Source organism: Camelus ferus, chromosome 6 (genome assembly GCF_009834535.1).
Source record: "Camelus ferus isolate YT-003-E chromosome 6, BCGSAC_Cfer_1.0, whole genome shotgun sequence".
NCBI classification, from domain to species: domain Eukaryota; kingdom Metazoa; phylum Chordata; class Mammalia; order Artiodactyla; family Camelidae; genus Camelus; species Camelus ferus.
Window position 1 is genome coordinate 16,052,412 of NC_045701.1, and position 21,752 is coordinate 16,074,163.

Consider the following 21,752-nt stretch of genomic DNA (forward strand, 5'->3'; position numbering starts at 1 on the left):
ATCATCTAGCTTTTTTGACAGTCACTGGGGAAACCCTGTGGCATGGTGCTTCCTTGAGTCCAGAAGTGTAGGGATTGGTCCTGGATTCTGAGCATGTGGCTAGTTGACCTCAGGCAGAAGAATCACTCAAATCCTCTGGTAGTGTGTCACTATGTAGGGTGGTAGCTATGACAAAGAAAGTGGTTGGTGGCCGTAGGAAACAGTGGGGCCAAGAATCTGAGAAGGCACTTGAGAAACATGTGTTTGATACTGTATCCAAAGATGAGATATCTATTGGCACAACAATGCTGTATAATAACAGCTATAAAGCCTCAGTGGCAGGGAACAATGGACATCCCTTGCTCACACATCTGGAATCAGATAAGTGTCAGTTAGGTGGTCCTGCTGATCTTGGCTGGGATGGCTCATATATCTGAGGGTTGACTGGCTATCAGTCAATCTAGACAGAATACAGCTGGGACAACCAGGGCAACTTGGCTTGGCTCCATGCATATCTCACCCTCCAGCAGGCTAACCCAGGCATGTTCATGCTTATGGCAACAGCAGTAGCACGAGGGTAAGTGGAAATACACTAGATGTTTGGAAATACATATGATTCTCCAGAATCAGTGAGAAGGTACTCCAAAGGAGCATGAAAAAAGACTGTGAATATGACGAATACAGGGAGGGGTAAAGAATTAGGATTGTTTTGTTCAAACAGGTATTATTGTTTGGGGGGAAGAACTTGAGATTTGTCTGTAAATTAGGCTCTTATGAAGTATGTGGGTCATCTTTCCTACAACAGCTGTAAGATAGGGGCAAATTAGTTCCTTTTCTTCCCCCTTCTCCCTTTTAATTATATTTCGTTGATTTGTAGAGCCAGTTAAATGGCAATAGATTCTGGCTCAGGGAAGTTCAAATTTAGCCCAGAGAAATTCAACTTTGGCCCTGTTTAAATCAATTCAGGCCTTCCTCTGTTCCCAAGGCCACGTTTTAAAAATGAAGAAATCCATTCTAATTTCATTCTTATAAAATAACTGATAGCCAGTTACCACCTATTAACTCATAGGCAAATTGGCTAGTTAATGTGGCTAAGACTATGGGACCAACAATGTTCAGACATTACATAATCCACGTTCTTTTTTTAATGAAGAGAATAACACAATGGGGACCTCACTGAACCAAATCAGAAGTCCCAGATTCTAGATAAAGTTCTACCACTAAATAGTTATGTGACCCTATGGGCAAGCTGCTTAATCTCTTTAGGCCTCAACTGCCACATATATGTTAATCAGGGACTGCTCTAAATCACGTTTCAAATGTCCACAGTACGTTAGTAGGCATTACTTATTCAAATATGTTTAAGAAATACTAACTTAAATAAAGTTTAAAATGTTTATTTCAGAACTTTCCAGCACTTTTATGCTGTACCTTTTGAATCTCTAAGAGGGAAATATAATGTGCAATAAATAAAGTTTACCAGTAACTCATTTTCTTATAAAAACGTGTCCCATTGAATACACTTTGGAAAATGTATTGTTATTTCCAGCAACCACTTGGGTGAATTTATCAGTCATGGTCCCATAAAAAGAGCAACTTCAAATGGGGACATTTGAGAAGAATATAATTGACTATTTACAAAGGTATAGGCAGAGTTTAGGGAAACCAGCAAAGTGTAATGACCTACCCTGGAGCTAGTAACACCTGGGAGTCATTAGTACCCATAAGTGAAAAGGGGGCCTGACATTAACTGGAATAACTGCTTGGAAAGGGACGCCTGATAGGACGGCCTTCAGTAGAGGGACAAAGCCTATCCATGGTGACCTGGCAGGAAAGGAGTCAGGGAAATAAATAATACAACTTCATTTTCTTTTCAACCTCCAAACTCCTGCTGGTGCTTCCATTTGCTGAACCCAACCAAAAGTCAGTGGGCAAGGGGACCTACCTCACAGAACAGAGAGCGGAATGGGAAAGAGTGAAGGGTGGATCCGGAAGGCAAACAGAAGCTAGTCAGCACTGTAGGACTCCATTCACGAGCAGCTAGATTAGATGATCACATGATGTCCTCAGGACTCAGTCTATCTCTCCACTCTGCTTTCCTTTGCTGGCTTCATTCTAAGGCAAGTTCTTGCTACCTGCAGCACAGATGTCACCAGCATCTCCAGGGTTATATCATGCTTAGTTTACAATTTTAAAAAACAATAAAAAGAATAAACACATTCATAGCACTTACCATATGCCAGGTGCTGCTGAAAGCCCCTTAGACACATTAACTCAGTTAATCTTCATCATAATCCCGTAAGATGGCTACTGTATTACTATCTCTTCAGAAATGAAGAAACTGACATATGACTGGTAAGTGGAAAAGGAAAGCTGAGATTTACATTCAGGTAGTCTTGCTCTAGAGTCTGTGCTTTTAACCACTGCATCATACTGCTTTTTGAAAAATAAACCTTATCTCCTACAGCATCCGTATTACTTATCAACAGGATATTGGAACACATGCTCATCCTTGGATCCATCACTAGGCACTTTGCTTGCTAAACTGGGTCATGTCCATCCCTATGGTAGGACATGATTGCTAGCAATTCCCCCCCACCAAAAAGATGGCAGGCACATGAAAAAAGCAACAAATGTCCACTACAGACAGTGCTGACTTAAAGGAATAGTCCTATGGACTGGAGCTACAATTCTAGTTCCGCCTATGTTTGCCATTAAGCTTAAGCAAATTACCTGAGATTCTATGAGTATAGGTGGAAAGATATAAAGATCTCTAAACAAATATCTAATTATATCTAGTCATATAGATATAAATGTAACATTACTATATTAAAATATAGTAATAAAACTGAGATATGTCAGACTTGAGCAACTTGAAATCAATTTTTTGGTTAACACCATCTCTGAAAACTCCCTTAGAAATAAACTCCTTTTAAAAAATATGAAGTAAAATAAATGAAATCTTATTTTTCCAAGTGACCTTACAGACATTATACATGAATATGTCCTAGGAATAAACAAAACACAATTATAATTTTATTGATTTTAGCAAAATAAAATGACATAAGTGACTTCTTAAAAACTAATGGGTAAGTTTTCTTGTTTCTTTGTGTCCAGGGCATTTGGCATTCTTTATTAACTGGTGCATAAAAGAGTAGAAAAATAAAAGATTATCATATTGTCCTTTATACTTTTCTTTTAATATATCAGTATGATAGTCTACCAGAAAGTAGTAAATGGCTTCAATTGTGGAAAGGAAGGTATCTGGCTTTCCTTTTTGATGGCGCCAAAAGCAAGTCTTTCTTGTTTTCAATTCAACTTGCAGCAACCCTGCCAAAAACAAGAGAAGTATAAATACTTCCTCTTAACCATAGGGTGTGGTACAATAATGAAGATTTCTCTTAATTAGTTTAAAGATTTTTTTTTAAAAAAGAGTATAGATAAATTCCTTCAATCCCAATTCCAAATAGGATATTTTTCCTCAAATGCATTAAGGTATATACAGAAGCAATATAAAAGACAGAATGAATGGAAACTGAGGAAGCAGCCCAGGTGCCTATCAATAGATGACTGAATTACGGAAATGTGATATATATTATGTAAAATCTAAAAATATGCAACAAATTAGTGAATAAAACAAAAAAGCAGACTCACAGATACAGAGAACAAACTGTAGGGGAAAAAAGGGTTATTATAGGATAATATGAAATTGTGTGTGAAACTTTTGAAAATTGTAAAGCACTATAGAATTTAAAGAATATTTCATTCAATAAAAAATTAAAAAAAGAAAAAAGACAGAATGACATCTTACCCATGACAGTTACCTATAAGTCCTGGATCCTGTAGCAAAGGGTTAAAAGTAGTTAACATTTAAGATGTTCATCTCTTTCTATTTTCTACCTACAAGTGTCTTTTTTTATTTTAAACTGTGACAGAATTAAATCCACCAATTTTCAGAAGAGTTTCATTTCCTTGATAAACTGACATTTAAAACATCATTCTGAAACTCACTGAGACCAGATAGGCAGGTTAATGGTCTTTAATACTGTTAAAAATTGACTTCTAGATTATCATTTTTTGGGTACCTAGAGCTGTTTCATTAGCTGTCACATCTGTGTTTTGCAGCCTCAATGACACAATCAGCCAACACTTTGTTCCTGTATATTTAGAGAGGAAATAACTCATGAAATCACCTAATAGTACTCTCGTCTCTTATAACACAGATGTTAACATACAAATCCAGAATGCTTTGAGCACCTTAGACCAGTACTCAGACTCATATATTTAATTTGCTATACTTTTTTAAAAGTGTATTTTATTTTAAAGTGAAAAATAAAAGGGAGAGGGTAGTATCAAAATTGGCCCACTGACCCAGATTAGGAACTTCTGAGTCATTAAAAACTTCCTATTATCACGCCTCACTTTACTCTAAAAGCTACCTAAGAAATGTAGCAGAGGATGACAAGAAATAAATAATACAAAAATATATTAAGAGATATGGAGGATCAAACATATATCTAATAAGAGAGCAAAGAGAATGGAAGAGAGATAGTATCAAAAAAGATAATGCCTAGGACTTTTTCAGAAACTGTTTTTAAAAATGCAAAGCCACAAATACATGAAATAATATATCTTAAGCAGGATAAACACAAAGAAATTGCTGCCTGGATCCATCACACAGTCTAACTGTAAAAGGGCAAGGAAAAGAGAAGATTTTTTTTTGAAGTCATTGAGAATAGGCAGATCATATTCAAAAGGATGGTAATCAAAATAACAGGAGACTTTTCATTAATAAAAACAGAATATTGAAAACTCTGGAATAAAATCTTAAAAGTGCCACGAGAAAATAACTGGCAATCTAAAATTGTCTACCTAGCAGAAATATACATGAGGAACAAGAGTGAAAAACATTAATAGACAAACAAAAATATACCAACGAACATAAGCCAACGAGATCCAATGAAAGGAATTTCTAAAGAATACATTTCAGCAAAGACAGTCTGAGTTAAAAGAATGCTGAGCAAAGAAAATGGTTAATATCTATGCAAATCCAACAAGTGCTGCCTGAATAAAACAAAAACAATAATACTATCTAATTTGTGGGCTGAAATAAAGGACAGAACAAAAAAATAATGAAGAAAATAACAATAACAATGGTGAACCAGGAGGATGAATGAATCAAGCTTGTGTATTAAGTCCTTACAGTGTTCAAAAGCGGAAGTAAAAATACCATTTGACTTTGAATTTTTTTAAGTTACATGTGCATAGTACAATTGACTAAAAGAACCAAAATAGGCATATTGAAAAATGGAATTAAAAAAACCCTTAATCAATCAAAGAAAAGCCAGGAAAAGAAAAAAACAGTAAAAAGTAAGACAAATAGAAATGAAATTAAAATGGTAGGAAAAGATCTAAATAAATCAATACTTATAGCAAATGTAAAGAGACTACACCTTCCATTTAAAAGACACTGATTATCAGATAGAAACACAACAGGGATGACTTCCACAGGTCACTGCACTGGAGGTCTTAACACAGACAGTCATACAAAAACAATAAATTAATTAGATGCACAAGAACTGAAAAGAAAGAAACAGCTGACATAAACAGAAAATGTTTTTTTTAAATCTATGAACAAATTATTAGAAATATTCTGGGGTAGAGAGAAATGTAAAGACACAAAAATGTAAACATGACAAATTCTACATTAAGAATTTCTGTTCCTCAAAAACTGCCAGTAAGAAATACAAAAGATGAGCCATAAACTGCAAGAAAAGATTTCAAAACATTATTATCTGTATTCTAGAATATATAAAGATTCCTACAAGTCAATAAGAAAAGAAAAATAAAACACTAGAAAAATGGGCATAAGTATTTCACAGAACAGGACATGTGTACGGCCAAATAAGCAAACACAATGATGCTCAATCCAGGCAAATTGTGACCACAGTGATACCACTTTATACTCACTAGACTGGCAAAAACCAAACATTGGGCAGTACAATGGTAGAGGGGATTATGAATCAATGGGAACTCTTACACAGTAACGATGGGAGTATAAGTCTGTATACTCACACTGTGGAAAACAATTGGCATTGTCTCGTAAAACTGAACATCCTCTTTTGTAACAACCAAGCAATTTCACTTTTAGATATGTTTTCTAGAGGAAGACTGCACATGTGCAAGAACACTCATAGTAGCACTGTGTGTAATAGCAAAAACTAGAACTAATTCAATTGTTTCATCAATAGGAGACTGAATAAACTCACAGATGTTATACAACAGTGAAAGTGAATAGATTACAGCTACAATCATATAACATGGATAAATGTTGGAAATAAAATGGTGCGTTTAGAACACTAGTCCTGAGAAAACAACATACAGCTCAAAAAAAAAAAAAGCAAAACTAAATAATTTAATCTAAGAAAGCAAATCTTTAACCTAAAACTTTAATCTAAAAGAGCAGAAGAATGGAAAACACATAATTCAGGAGAAAAGTTAACTCTGTTGAGGGGATAAAAAGAATGGCACGGGGAGAACACAGATAGATGGAAGTTACTGATGTAATTCCGGTGCTTGGGTTCTTAACAGTTCATTATATCATTAAGTGCTGTAACAATGCTATATATATTCTTTCATATGTTTCATAATTTAGTTTAAAAATTATTTAAAAATGTTTCCCTACTTAGTGTCAGAATTGGAGCTGAAAGTCAGGTCGCAGTACTTTCTTTCCACTACTCTTAAAATACAATTAAATTCATGTCTATATCAGGCTTTAAATTCTTTAACGATGCCACAGCAACCATGGGAAAAAGACCAAATTCCCAGCATGTCATTCAAGGGCATTCGTAATTTTAATTTCTTCAGTCTCTTCTACCATTCTCATGTAAACACACATTCTACACCATATTCAACTTTTTCAGGCTCCTGAATGCAAAATGATATTTTTATATTCTTGTGCATGTCATTCCCTTTGCCTGACATGCCTCTCCCTTATCTTTTTATCCATCAGCATTTCAACATAGACAGTGACCCTTCCAGGGACCCCAATAAGAATAGGATGCTTGCTGCACCCAAAACTTAGAAAATTTTCTATAAAAGGTTGCATGGCAGATAATGTCCATTGTCCTCTCAATATTCACTTTCTCCTTCTCTTTTATTAACAAATCTCAATCCTGTTCAGTGTGGTATGCGTCCAGCTAAAAACAATTTCTTCAGCTTTCCTTATTCCAGGTGGTCATATGAACGTGTTCTGGCCGAAGGAAAAATAAAATGGAATCTCCTAGGTGGAACTTCCAGGAGAGCTGTTTTTTTTAATTTGTTTTTCTTTTTTTGTATAAAAAAGCCAGACTCTATGAAAACACACACACACATACACACACACACACACACATTGCCCTCTGCCCTGCCTAAAAAAATGGGATACCTCAGGAACTAGCAGCCTTCTCACAGACAGGAAGATGAAAGGGATGGAGAAGAGAAAAAAAAGGGGAGTCTGAGTCCTTAACAGCATTGTGAAGTCCCGGTACCAGACCCGGACTACCTGCCTCTGGTCTTTCACATGTAAAAAGTAAACCCAAACTTGTTTTAAGATTCTAGCTGAGTTTCTGTTTCATGCAGTTGAACAAAACCCTAATTAGCAGCGACTATTAACAGTCAGGGTAAAGATATTACCTTATTCTCTTTCATGTCCCTCAAATCTAGGACACTGCCTAAAAACAGGTATTCAACAAATATTATTCAATGAATGGATATATCACAAAAGCCATTTTGCTTTTAAAGTATTCTATCTAGATATCTGAAAAATTTTAATTTAAATTATTTTGATTCAAAGATACACAAAAGCTGTAACAACCAAAACCAACCCCTTTTGAATTATTTGTATTAATGTTAATTATAACCAATAAGTAAAAGCAGTATTTGAAAATGCTCTAATTAGTACAATTAAAACCTTAACATAAGATTTTGACATCATCAATGTAATTTCTACAAGCAAAATAAAACAATACAAAAACTAAACAGAGAGTAACTATTAAAATGGTACTGGTTTCTATAATATGTGCACTATGTTCTAAAATGTTCGATATAAAGATCAAGATTCAGTGATTACTACCGCTAATCCATCCTGTTTTAAAGATTTGCTTGGAAGTATAAAGAATATTTTAAAACATACTAAAATATACAGACATGAGATTATATAAAAAACTAATACTTATTTTTGAAAGTTCAACATATACATTAAAAAAATTCTCTTGCTAGTATTTCTGGCAATCAATAACTTTAAGATAAAGTTAGTAAAAATTTTTAGCTGTAACACACTAATTATAAATGACTTTTCCTTCCAAAATTATTATCTGAACTTCTTCAGCTGGCAAATGGGAATGAAAATATTGAGTGACCCTCACACTGTCGTGAGGACTGAATGAGGCAGTGTTATGTATGCCACAGCACTCACCGACACAGAATACAGTTTAGGCAGTGCTTATTATTATGTGACCAAAGGTGTCACTTTGAACATAGTCAATACAGTCAGAATGAAGGGAAAGGACTGACTAACTTTTAAAAGAAATTACAATGTAACGCCAGTTGTAATAATTTGAACTCTTTTCCCAACAAAAACAAACCATCCTTCCCCACACATTCCCCTCAAGCTTTCCAATGGTGAGTCAAGAATGTCGTCCCTCTTCACTTGTAGGCTTAATTTTTATGATTAAATTAGGCACTCAACCTTCAAATGTTTTATGCTGACAGTAGTAAAACATCCACAGCCATTTCTCTGTATAGTTCAGCAAAACAGTATATTTTTACATTGTTAAGGGGATTCATAATTTCTGCAATCACAATAAGATAACAGAAACATTCCAATAACACTACATTTAAGGTTTTAAACTGAGGTTTAGAGTTGGTTTGTTCAGCTTAGTCCCATAAAATGATAAAATGTTTTAAAACCTAATGGCAGCGATTTATAACAAACAAAGGTTGTTTCTTGTGGAAGTAACTTGGCTTATCTGGAAATTGGTACTTCACATATATGAGATTATAAATATGTTGACCCCCAAAAACTTCCTGTGGTACATAAAGGAGCCAGAAGGGGCAGAGGTTGACGTAGGACATGCAGAGAAGACTGAGCCTAGAAATCTGTTTATTTCATGAATTTGAAGGAGTTAATAAATCTCTTCAAAAATGTTTGATGTAGCACAGAATTGAAATATACGACACTTTCTATGGGATCTGGGAAGGAACAACAGAAATTTTTGTACAAATGTGATTTTAAGCTTTAAACACAAACGTGAACACTGAAAACAGATTCGAACTGTACCTCAATAATTCCTTTTATAGTTTTTTAAAGTGTTAACACTTACGTTCTTCATTTGATCTTTTCTATACCATATAAGGTAATTATAAAGAAAAATAGCTCAGAAAAATCTTCAGACTGCAGAGTAACTTGCTGTTGTAACCGTCCAGGGTGCAACGTGGCAGGCAGCTCTCCAAACAGCAGGGCTTTAGCGTTCCATCTCTGTTACTCAACATCAGCAACAAGATTCCACGCCTTACGCTCTGCAGTCTTTCTCTGTTTCTGTCTCTCTCTCACACACACACACAATTTTTTTCTCTGTCTCTTTCTCTCTGCTTATCTTTCTCACACACCTACACGCAAGCACACACACAATTAAAACGATAAAGCAATCTTACTAACATGTATGATGTTCTCAAAGGTGCCAGCAATATAAATTAAGCTAGTTAAATCTGGTATTGTCAATCACTGTAGCTTGGGACTAATTAACAAAAGACTCCAAAAACTGTCATAAAGTTTCTTTTCTAGATAATGTACATTTTTGACAATTTTGAAACTGTTTTGGAAACTACCTAATACAAATTTGCTTTCTAATGGTACACAAATAAAGCCACCAAAAAGCTAGAAATAAACCTAAAACTAAACCTAAATAAACCCTGCTGTACCAGAAAGACTAATGAGGCCATGCCACAAAGGATGTGAAGGGTGTCCAGTGGCAAAATCTGAGACAGTTTGGGCATCAAAAAGAACATAATCATGATAGATTACAATACACTGAATTAAAAGGAAATCCATAAGACAACAGTAATTTTAAAAAGGGGCAGGGGAGAGAGGAGAAAAAAGAAGAGAGGAAAAAAGACAAGCTCTTCTTTATAGAAGAATACCAGCTAACAAATTTGGAATAAATAATAACATTAAAATTTCACCATTTTGCAATCCTTAATGCAGTTACTGTTTTAGGCAACAGTCATCAATACATACTAAAACCACTCAGTAAAAAGCAGTTGGACAATAGTTCACAGTCTCAAAGCATCACCCCGCAGATGACTAGTATTTCAATCAAGGAAATAAACCTTTATAATGGCCAGATCTGAGAATCACCACTGTAATCAAGGAATTAAATTTATCAGCAGTAATGGAACAACTTATATTATATCCTCCTGATTTGATGTGTACAACTTCAGCTATGAATAGGGTAACCATATAATTTATCAGTGAAATAGCTTCACTTCTCAGAGTAAAAGGGAATGCTATTAATAATTACACCAAAACAAGAGATATAAACTATAATCATCATGGACAACCCTGGATTTATCCTTATCTGAAGTATCCCTGCAAAAATATTTTAAATGAATATAATCATGAAACATTCAGACAATTGACCTGTCCTCTTCACAAAAGTCTAAGTCATGAAAAACAAAAACAGGGGACTGTGCCACATTAAGAGAGACTAAAGAGACATAATAACCAAATGCAATGTGAGTTTACATGCTACATCAGAAGAAAAATAAGCTATAAAAGATACCTGTGGGTCAATTTGCAAAAGTGAATATGGACTATATATTAGATATTACAGAACTTTTGCTAATTTTCTTAGAGTAATAATAGTATTGTGATTATGCAATTATCCTTTAAAGACGTACACTTAGGTATTAAAGGGTGATGTGTTGTAAAGCCTGCAACTTAATTTCAAATGGTTCAACCAAAAATATATATGATATCTAAGAATACACACACACGATAGAGAAGGAAAAACAGAGCAAATGTGGCAAAATGTATGGGTATTCAATGCAACTTTTCTAATATACCTGTAGATTTGAAGTTTTTTGAAATGAAAGTTTGGGGAAGGAGCAATTTAAAAAAAGACAACTCTTTTTTCTTACCTTGAAGCCTCTCATCAGTGAATATTTTGTTTGTTTGGTTCCAGGTGCTATCTATAAATACAATTTTTTTCAGTGTTGTGTCTTCACACTTGCTGTCATTCAAACCCTGTTCTTCAGTTTTCTTGCGTTTAATGGACGGCTTGTCAGGGTCATCATTTTTGCCTCTAACATTTTGAATCCTTTTTTGTAGATGAAAAGAAATATCCTTTACTGAGACAGACTTGGGTCCAGGAAAAACAAGAGCAACCTAAAGCAAACAAACTTAAGTTAGTAGTGTGTTATTATGATCTTCAAAATGAATAAATTCTGACTTAAAACTTTAAGGGAAAAAAATATGTTGAATATCAGAGAAATAAGTATTAGGTTCCATTATATGAGTTTCCTTAATATGTATGGTAGTTTTTGGCTTTTCTCTACTAACTTACAATCATAATATATTATCTAGAAATATTATTGTACTTCAATATGTTATTCACCTATTGATGAAAGTCAAGTTAATTGTACCTTGAATCAAAAAAACTAAACTCTATAACATTTTATAAGATAAAAGGCAAAGTATGAGATACATTTTAAGAGAATCATTGAAAAGTGCTCAATAATTAAATACCATTTTCACTTATATAATAAGCAGAGATAAAACAGATGATACAGCCAATGCTAGTAAGGAAATGGTGTAACAGGCCTTTATAGCCATCACTGATGTGGGTTTAAATAATGTAACTCTTGTGAAAACAACCCCTGCCACAAAGCAGGTATCCAGTAAATATCTATTAAATGAACAAATGTTAATAGAATCATGGGTATTTTATCCCCCATATTTTTCTCTATTTCCCAAGTTTTCTTTAATGAGCATGCATCATTTTTAATATGAAAAAAATTAACATTATAAAAATAAACAAAAAATCCTGAATTTATAAAGTTCAAAATTATTAGTTTTTTAAACATTCACAATGCATGCCTTTATTTCCCCCATATCCAATTAGCAAAGTCCAGGGCTTCTTAATTTTCTTAGACTATAAGCATTTCATGTCTTTTTATATTACCTAGCACTGTGTTGTATTTAATTGACATAAATGATATTTAGTTGACTGGAGAAGGAAACACAAATATATTCCTAGACCCAAAATACGGATATTATTTACAAGCACAACTTTCTAAATAAACTCAAGCAAAAAATATAAACATATCGATATGAAAGAAAAACTTATCAAGTTCCTTCTTGAACAAATGAATGTATTAATTTTTCATTTTGTTTCTATATTAACCACACCTACAAATGGTCCCCAAAGGACCTAAAAGTGGTCATATGCTTCTTTTAGAAGTACTCAAAACCTAGTTTTTTGAGTTCTATCACAACATTACTTTTCACAAGACCAGTACTATCTCACTAATGTGATAATTTCAACTCTATGAAAACCAGTGAAGACTCTAGACATGTGCAAAGAAGGCCTTTGAGTAGCCAAAAGAAATACTGCAAAAGCCATGTGCTAAAACTCTTAATTTAGGGAGATTTTCTAAAAATATCCTTCTAGCTTAGTCTTTTTTTTCTTCTTTTGGAGAAATTCCAACATTTCTCATCTGGTTCCTCAGTTGGTATCAAATTAGACTATCTCTGTGTGGTACAAGCAGAAGAATGAAGAAGGGAGAAAAGTAAAAGCAGGCCTGCTAATACTGGCAAAGAGTAAAAACCTGAAGAAGAATGCAGACAATCCATAAAAAGTGGAAAGACAGACTCAAAAAAATCCCGACAATCTAGAATCATTTGATCTCTGAAGACACCGATGAAGTAAATTGAGTATTGTTTAAGTGCTACATAAGGTTAACCCTAGGTCATTAAGAAAAATATTAAATTATATTCAAGTAAGGTAGGCAATGGAATTTAAAATTCATTTTTAGATTCAATGTGAAGAGTTGTAAAAAATAAACTGCCTACTTCATGGTCCTTTTCTTCATATTCTGGAATACAAGGATATGTATAAATATTTACAAACTCAGGTGCTAAGAGTTTTGCATGTACAGCAGTGCTTTTGCCATCTGTTTCATTCGGATGTTTAATGATGTCAATCTCCAATGGAAGCTAAAATAAAAAAAAGACAAACAAAACAAATATAAAAATTCTAATTCTTATGTTAATAAAAATGGTCTTTAAAGCTTAAACAGCAAGGCCACACTAAGTTCCTATAAACACACTTATGGTTTGAAAATCATACCTTTCCAGACCAGAATATTAAGAATGATAAGACTCATAAAGCAAATCTAAATTTACTCCTCAATCAATATTGTTAGTCCAGTAATAAAACATCTATTTTCAACTCATTTAGCATCATTTAACTTATTTAACTCTTAAAGCAAAGGTCCAATGTCATTTTCATTAAAGTTACATACACATTGAGTCCTATTCCTTGCATTTCAACATCTATGCCAAGAACATTTTTTATAATTTCTACAAGCTTTAGGTTTGTTAATTTGGCAATACATTAAAAGGACATACAAGTTTGGGCAAAAGTTTTATATCTAAAATTCAAGTTAAAATTTTGTTTCTTAAAAGTCATTTGAGGTCAAAAGTATTATCTTTGATTGCTACCATCATGATTCTCCACATGACTAACAGCACAAGTGAAATTTGTTATCAATTGGAAAAACAGTAACACAATAGTTCCAGGAGGTGCACTTTATATAAAAAATAACTCTCTTCAAAATCATTTTACCTATTTTCCTTAAGGTTTCATTACTTACTCATTATGAATTATGTCCTGCTTCAATCCAAAATAATATTATCTGACAAATTTCTTGAGATAAATTTTTCTATTATTTTGCTGACTTATTTGGTTTAGTTTTCTGTGTTCCATATAAGTCCCACACTCAGTCATGAATATGAAAATAAAAGCCAAGTCATATCTCCCCCATTGCATATAAGAAACTCTCTCTGAGATGGTTTCTTCACTCTAGAGTTCAAACGACTCATCTGTTATGATAAGCACTTCTAGGTCCCATTCCACACTAAAAGGCAAGATTCTAGGTATTTACCGTGGGGCACACAGCTGTTTTACCCTGGAGTACAAAACTACTTTTCTTGTTTGCTTTTTTTTTTTTTTTAAAGCTTTATTAAAGAGATAAAATTGATATAATAAACTACACATATTGAAAGTGTACAATCTAATGAGTTTTAACACATTACACCCTTGAACTCATCACCACAATAAAGACAATGAACATACCCGTCACCCTCAAAAGTCTTCTGGTGCCTCCCTCCTTCCCCTTTCCCCATCAACGACCACCCACAGTCTTTAGGCAACCACTGATCCGCTATCATTATTGGTTAGTTTGCATTTTCCAGAATTTTGTATAAATGAAGTCATACAATATGTACTCTTTGCATCTGAGAATAATTATTCTGAGATTCATCCATGTTGTGTGTATCATTAATTCCAGACCTGTTTTTTAAAGGATCAGTTGCTCCCAATTGTACATATTTTATCTTTCAGGATGATTGTGTGGGAACATAGTATATGCCTAGAAGGGCAATAAATATGTAACCCAAATAGTTTTCAGTCTAGTGTCTCAAACCCCAAGTCTCCTACCTTCCCACTTAGGTCCAATAATCATTTTTAAGTTGACGTCAATTACTTCAAATCATCAAACCAACTTCTAGTTACAGAAAATTTAACACTTCAGTAGGCAGTTCACAAATGATTTTACATCAGTCTACTTGAGGCTGAACTTTACATCAGACTTTCCTCCTGACGCTCAGGGCCAGGTGACACTACATTCCCTTTCCCCAGGGTCTCTCAATACCAGGTCAGCATTATCTTAGCCCAGGGAAGGTGGGAAAGAGGAAGGGAGAAAAAGAAAGCAGATCATGACAAAGCATTCCATTACTGATAAAACTGACTTTCTTATATGACTGATGAGCAGAGCAGAAGATTCCAAAGGCGACCATCAATGTTTCTGATCAGCTGGCTATCTTTGAAGAATATCATTTAAATCAAGAACCCAGGACTGAGTGCTATTAATGTATTTTATAAATCATGAAACTAACCTATTATGGACTAATATCTGTAACTATAAAACAATTATGCAAAATTTGTGCTCAAGTATTCCTGGGAGTCAGCCCAGGTCTTTAGTTCTCCCTAACTGAGCCTTGAAAATTTTGATACTATGAAACAAAAGCCCAGACTTGGATCAAATCATGGAGGTATAGAGATATATGTTAGTGCTCTAGTTCATGTATTTCAAAGGAAGATACACCTTAAATAATGACAGGGTACAGAGTAACACCAGTAGAGCTGACCAGACTTAGTTCAAGTAGAGATGTTCTGTTTTCAAAAGTTTAAAGAACATTAATCTGTTCTCTAACACCTATGTTTCCTATGAGAGATTTGAGATTCACCATGAAATTTTCTGCCCAAATTTATCAAAATGCAGAAAACCCTAAGTCTTTTCCCATGTGATGACCAACTTTCCCAAAGAGAGCCTTTTCAATTCTAAGACTCCAATAAAGATGTTTTCTTTTACCTTATGATTAAAAAAAATAATAGCAAAAAGAGTACCTTTCAGACTCCACTCTCAGTACCCAAAACAAACAAAAGTAACTTACCTTTGCTTATGAATTGTTCATGACATTTAAAAAATCATATTCTGCATTAAAAAGATATTTATGAATTTATTCCCTAAACTAAAATTTATAGCTTGGAAGGTACTTACTCATCACTTGGGAACCCTTCCCAAGAAGGCTATCTAAAAGCAAGTGCTGAAGGATTTGTAAAAATAAAAATAAAGTAGAAATTAGAAAGAACATTTTATAGAGTTATTACTATTAATATATATTAACATATAGAATTTTATTTATATATGGCAATTAATTCAGAAAACTTTGCACTGTCCAGTAGGCCATTTAGAGCTGATCAAACTCTTGGTATAGTGTTTTGAGTCATTTCGATTAAATAGTGGACATAAAGTCACTGACTTCAAAAATAATCCTCTATTATTAAATTTCTATGGAAATATTAGCCCTGCCAATATATGATTAACTTTTGTTATTCTGACCTTTAATCTTTTTTGAACAATATATATCTTAAGATAAATCTTCAAAGGGACACTTTCTTTATGTGGCTATGATATAAACAGATGAAATGATTCTGTGTATATCCCCAAAACTATGCTTTGAAATGTAACATTCTCGCAAAAGAATGGAAAGCTTAAAAAGAATTGTCCTCAAGCTCTGTTTTTCTGAGGTAACTATGAAGCTGATTAAGTTCCATGCTTATTTATTCTTGGCCAGTAAACTTTCCAATAGCGTATTAGAGTGATCTTAGACCTCTGGGGAGATCGTGGACTTGCCAAGATGACATACAGGCTAAACTGAAATTCAAGTAACAAAATAGGAATGTTAAAGTATTTTTCTTACTTGAAATATAAGTGAACCTCAACATCACCGCCTTAAATGTCTTTAAGTACAGTTACAACTTATTTTCTTACTAGCAGGTTCTAGTGGGTCCATGTGTAGAATTCAGTGTCTCTAAAGTCCTAGTAGGCAGCAAATTCCCTACATTATTTGATTTACTCCTAAAGCTCAGGTCACTGTTAGACAAGTGAAAATACACTACAATTATAACACAGCCCAAAGAGCAGGTCTTACTTAGTCTTTTCAATTTTAGTTTAGTTTAGTTTTGGTCATTGACATGTGCTCCATCTCCACGTATAGGACGGGGCTAAGCTCATGATTTTGCCTAAGCAAAAATCAACCCTAGTTCCTTCTGGATATGTTTTCTCAAAGAGCAGTCCAAGGCCCTGAGGTAGTTCCTGAAGCTCCTTCATGTCATCTGTAAATTTGCCTCTTGTAGTGTCCATGTTTATACCACACTTTTTCCTATGTTGTAAACGAATTATAATCATTAATTGAAAAAGTAACTGATTTCATTAGAAACAATAGCATTCATCTCAGACCCACGTGTTTTGTCAGTATGTTTCTTTTTCCAGAGACAAGAAAAATCAAACAGGTTTACCAGTCTGTAGGATTAAACTGTCTATTAATATAACCCACTTCCATAATGATGTCATATATCAAGCTTATCAGTTATGTTAGAGTAGGCATATATGAGATGAGTTTTTAAAATCTATTTTCCTACTTCCAAAAAGTTAAATTTCTTACCAACCTTCACACACGGTATGTGTTCAATAGGTACATTTTCAACTGGGACATAACATGTGTAGCAGTAGAACATTCTTGAACCACCACACTTGAGACATCTTGATCTTCCATTTTGCTGAGCTTTTTGAAGAACTTCTTGAGATGCTAAGCATAGGTTTTGAAGAGGATCTTCTGCAGCTATGGAAGTAGTTTGTGACTGCTGTATTTCTTCAAATTTTGAATTGTCTTCTTCCCTTTCTTTGAGAAATACAGGTGTATTGAGAGACATTTTTCATTCAGACCAGTTTAACGTCTATTTCTAAGACACAACAAAGGTGCACTGAAAAAAAAAGTGGGGGGCAAAATAAAAACAGGAAACATTTCCACAAAGAAAATTACTCAATTTAATTCACAACTATATGCTATTTTTAGTATTGACAAATGTTAGTAAGTTTTTTAAACCACTAAATTAGCATGTTTTAAAGTACAAAATTAAAAAGCAATAAACTCAAACAAAACGTTACCCTTTTAGGTTATTCCTTCCACAAAAATAGGGAGGTCCTGTCCTAGAAAAATTATTTCAAATATAAAGTCTAGGTACCAACAATCTATTTTTCAGTGACTCTTTTTGTTCCAGTAATACTAATTTTGTTTTATACTAGGAATGTAATGGTTTAATGTAACAGCCAGAAGTATATTCAACCTTGTAAGCTCTGACTTTCAATTGACATTACATGACATCAAATTTCAACCTGAATGCTAATGAAAACACAAGGTCCCAGCGAAACCAGTAAAACTTAGTTGGTTATGTTCTAAAAGATATATTCCTTGCCAAATTAAATTAAAACACACATTAAATACAACGAAACATTCATTAAAATGAGAGGCATCCATTACCAATTATAATTTGTAAAATATCCCAAAAGGTGAAATATATGCTTATAAAGATTAAAGTGTAATCTTATAAATGTTAAAATTTTACAGGATAACATCAATGTTCACCCACTCTGAGATTTCATACTGCTTTTCAAAACTATACACTATTCAGTCTTCAGTTCTAGAGATAAAGTAGTAAAATAACTTTCCCACTTAAATATTGCCTTCAAATAAGGATGGTGGCTGCCAAAACTGTTATTCAAATACTCTGTAAGCACAATATGTTTCGAGGGAGAAATGAGAGCGGGGCCCTTTTGATTTGATATGCATTCCAAAGCTGTAAAATGATTCTCCTATTCTAAAGTCTTATGGCACTGTGGTGTTTAACTATGAGGCTCCAGGCACTCTGAGTATAAACACTGACAGGGGAAACACTATGACTGCAACAGGAAACTTTCTGTGGTCTCCCAAACAGAAAGTGAACAAAGAGTCCAGTGGAACATAATATACAACATAATTTACTAACAAGAAGTTAGTGATACTAATTTATTAGTCATCAGGAGCTTTTTATAGATTGTAAATCCCAGGGAGCCTGAGACCCAAATAGATGCAAAGAAAAAAAAAAGAAAAAGTAAAATATATTTGCCAAATTTACCCAAACACAATAAATATTTCTGATGTGTACTGATTAGGAAGATTTACATTTTGGTTGCTCAGAGAAAGTGATATTTGAGGATGATGGTCCAATCTCTTCTTTTTGCCTCATAAATGGAAAACATTATTTATTTCCGACCTCCACTCTAAACCATCTACCTAAAAATGGCTTTTTTCTTTGTCAATATGCCCTCAATGAGTAGGAAAGTGCAGCATATTAAGCTGCCACCTGTTCTTGAGGCTCAGATGCTTTTAAGATTGATTGCATGAGTCTTGGAACTTATCTCTAGAAATCGCACTGCAGACGCAATGTTTTGCACACAATTTCAGGTGGTTTGCAGATGTCTAGAGTTCACTACAAATCCAGGTAAAGAAAACCTGGCTAAGATCAAAAATTCATTCTAAGGATAGGAGCAGCCTTTAAAGTCTGGCAAAAGATCCTATTAGCTTCCAGAAACTAGAGCTACAAACCCTCTGTTGGCCAACAAAAGGTCAACTTTCACAAGCCAATAGAGGTCTCATCACTGTACTTAGGAAGCCAATTGTCACCTAAATCATCTTGGTTTGGTTTTTTTTTTCTGGTGTTGCCTGAGGTTCTTACAAAGATTTTTAGGCTGTAATAGTCTTGAGTTATTCAGATCATGGGACTCACCCTAAAAGGAAACTGGACTGGACTGATTCAACCTGACTCCATTTCCCTGAGTATTCCAGTAGCTATTTAGGGGTTTGCACCCCAATGCCCAGGCATAGTGGGGAAGGATGCAGTTCCCAGGGATGTCATAAAAGTCAGTGTGGTTGCCTGACATTCAATGGGAAACTACCGGTGAGTTTTTCTAGAGTCTTAAAGTGCACACCTCCTGAGATGCCTCAGAAATATCCCCCTTTATTTCACCTGACCTTCTGTCTATGTAACTAAATGAATACTAGCAAAGCCTTATATAAAATGTCCTTCCTCCACAAATACAAACACAGATACTTTGAGACAGTGAAAGGGAAATGTCTATAGTTCTCCCCTTGCCTAACTTACACACTCTCACCTACGGCTGAGATGGCTACACAAAAGAGGACTGCAGTTCTAAGTGATGGTAGCTCCCTCCAAAGGTCTCTAAAACCATATGACCAGGGTATCTGTCCTGACCTAACCAACAGCTGGCCTCTAATGTGTACAAATCATTTGTTGCAAAATGATGTTTCAAAACTTGCAAAACACACCTGTTAACATCAAATATGTGTGGGAAATACAAGTGGAGTCGTGGGGGTTACTAAGAAAAAACAAAATGACTTTATTCCTAAGGAACTAACAAATATTTTACCTTGATAGTGCATCCATCACTCTGCAACTTGGGTTGAAAACAAATTTTGTACTTCTTCTACCCTCTTCCCTCCACCCCAAATTAATTACTTATCAAGTTGCATCAAATTCTACCTTGCACATTATCCTCTATTTTTAGTTCCAAAGTCAGGACTCTAGATGACCTACAGCAATCTGTTACACCTGTTTACTTTTGTGCACTTATTACCCGTTCCACGTTTTTCACATGGAAAAACGTACTTTAATTTGGAGTTACCTTTTAGTGAAGTATCTCTCCTAGCAGTCAGTTCTTGAAGAGCAGAATTCTTTACTGATCTCTCCTATCTCTGTGTCTTACGCAGCAGCATGAGGAACTCAACCAATACTTGTTAACTAAATCAAAACCATTCTGAAAAAGAAGCATCCACTATGCATCTGCTACTGAAGTAGCAAACCTTTATGGGCCATCTGCAGCCTGGCAGAAGTAGTAGCCTGGCAGATTTTTGTTTTTTGTTTTGTTTTATTTTTTCAAAATAACAGAAAAGACTCCTAGCTACAAGTAAGTTGACTCACTTCTCAATGGAACATCGTATGAAACTCCTCTATCCTCTACTTTGGACCAATTCAGTTGTAGATATAACCCACTGCAATTTTTTCTTTTTCTAGAGTATTTTAAGAACCTGATCACATACGTACATGTCCAACATCCATTTTCTAAAATCCAAGGTATCGTCTTTTTCATTCAGGACTAAAAGCTCCCCCTCCTCCTGCAACCCCAACACACACACCACCCACTATGTGGTAGAAAGACTGTCTTGACTTAGTTTTTCATGATACACTGGAGTTCCAACGGAAATGATTCTTAAAACGTTGTGGTTTTGAGTCAAGCGGCGATTTTATCATCCAACTTCCCGGAATTGGCAGTATGCAGTGTTAATACACTTTCTGACCTGTCCTACATTCCCAAGAAATAATTCAAACATAAGGAACTGACTCTCTGCTTATTATGTAATCATAATCTTACTATTTTAAATACACTGCATGGCATACTATACCAAGTTTCCCCTTCTGTGATAACCAATGCCCCCAAACCACTCCAAATGCTAAAAAAAGAAACAATAGTGTTCCTAGAAGACTAACTTTGCCAGGACAAACTTCTCTTGAGGCGGAAAGCACCGAAAATAACTGTTAGGGGGAAATTTTTTTTTTTTTTTTTTTTTTTTGAGGAAAAATTTGAGTGCCCTTTTCCCAAAGGGCCCGCAAGAGCCTAAAAATTCAGGCGCCTGTGCAGGGACCTGGGCCCCGCTCACAAGCGACAGCCGGCAAGACCTCCGCTAACGCAGGGCCAAGGAGCGTCCACTCCCGCGGCCGCGAGGCGCCGGTCAAACCGCTGGTCCCCAAAGAGACGCGGCGACGGGAACGAGGGACCCGAGTGGGACTCAGACCTGCAAAGCCCGCGGGTCCTCGCACAGCTCCACGCGTCTTCCGCTCCGCCCGAGCCCGAGGCGCGCGCCCGGCCGTGATCGCGCCCCTGGCTCGGCGGAGCGCTTTCCGGGCGACACCGGAGGGAGGAGCCCGGCCGTTGCTAAGGCCGTTGCTAGGGCCGGGCGCGGCGCAGGCCCCGCGGCGAAGGTAACTGGCGGG

At 35.1% G+C, this 21,752-nt stretch overlaps 1 protein-coding gene across 2 annotated transcripts; it reads right to left on the reverse strand.

Annotated features, from left to right (window-relative positions):
• Positions 1–2,984: 2,984 nt before the first annotated feature.
• DTWD1 (DTW domain containing 1) lies at positions 2,985–21,734 on the reverse strand. 2 transcript variants are annotated; one of them, XM_032481223.1, is made up of 5 exons: positions 21,554–21,734; positions 17,313–17,545; positions 13,091–13,234; positions 11,158–11,404; positions 2,985–3,309 (listed from the first exon to the last, which is right to left on the reverse strand). In XM_032481223.1, the coding sequence occupies exons 2-5, from the start codon at positions 17,379–17,381 to the stop codon at positions 3,062–3,064; spliced, it is 708 nt and encodes a 235-aa protein (XP_032337114.1). In that variant the 5' UTR covers positions 17,382–17,545; positions 21,554–21,734; the 3' UTR covers positions 2,985–3,061. The 2 variants fall into 2 exon arrangements, with proteins under 2 accessions (XP_032337114.1, XP_032337113.1); XM_032481222.1 differs by having other exon boundaries at positions 17,313–17,627; positions 21,554–21,699.
• Positions 21,735–21,752: the final 18 nt, after the last annotated feature.

What these genes read in the sequence shown, in the direction of transcription:
- DTWD1 (XM_032481222.1), bottom strand. Translation starts at nt 17,576, where the DNA reads ATGTCTCTCAATACACCTGTATTTCTCAAAGAAAGGGAAGAAGACAAT. An exon ending in ATGAAGAAAAGGACCATGAA is followed by an intron (nt 11,405 to 13,090) that starts GTAGGCAGTTTA and finishes TGTTTGCTTTAG; the next exon opens with GTTGCTCTTGTTTTTCCTGG. An exon ending in CACTGATGAGAGGCTTCAAG is followed by an intron (nt 3,310 to 11,157) that starts GTAAGAAAAAAG and finishes TGTTTTTGGCAG; the next exon opens with GGTTGCTGCAAGTTGAATTG.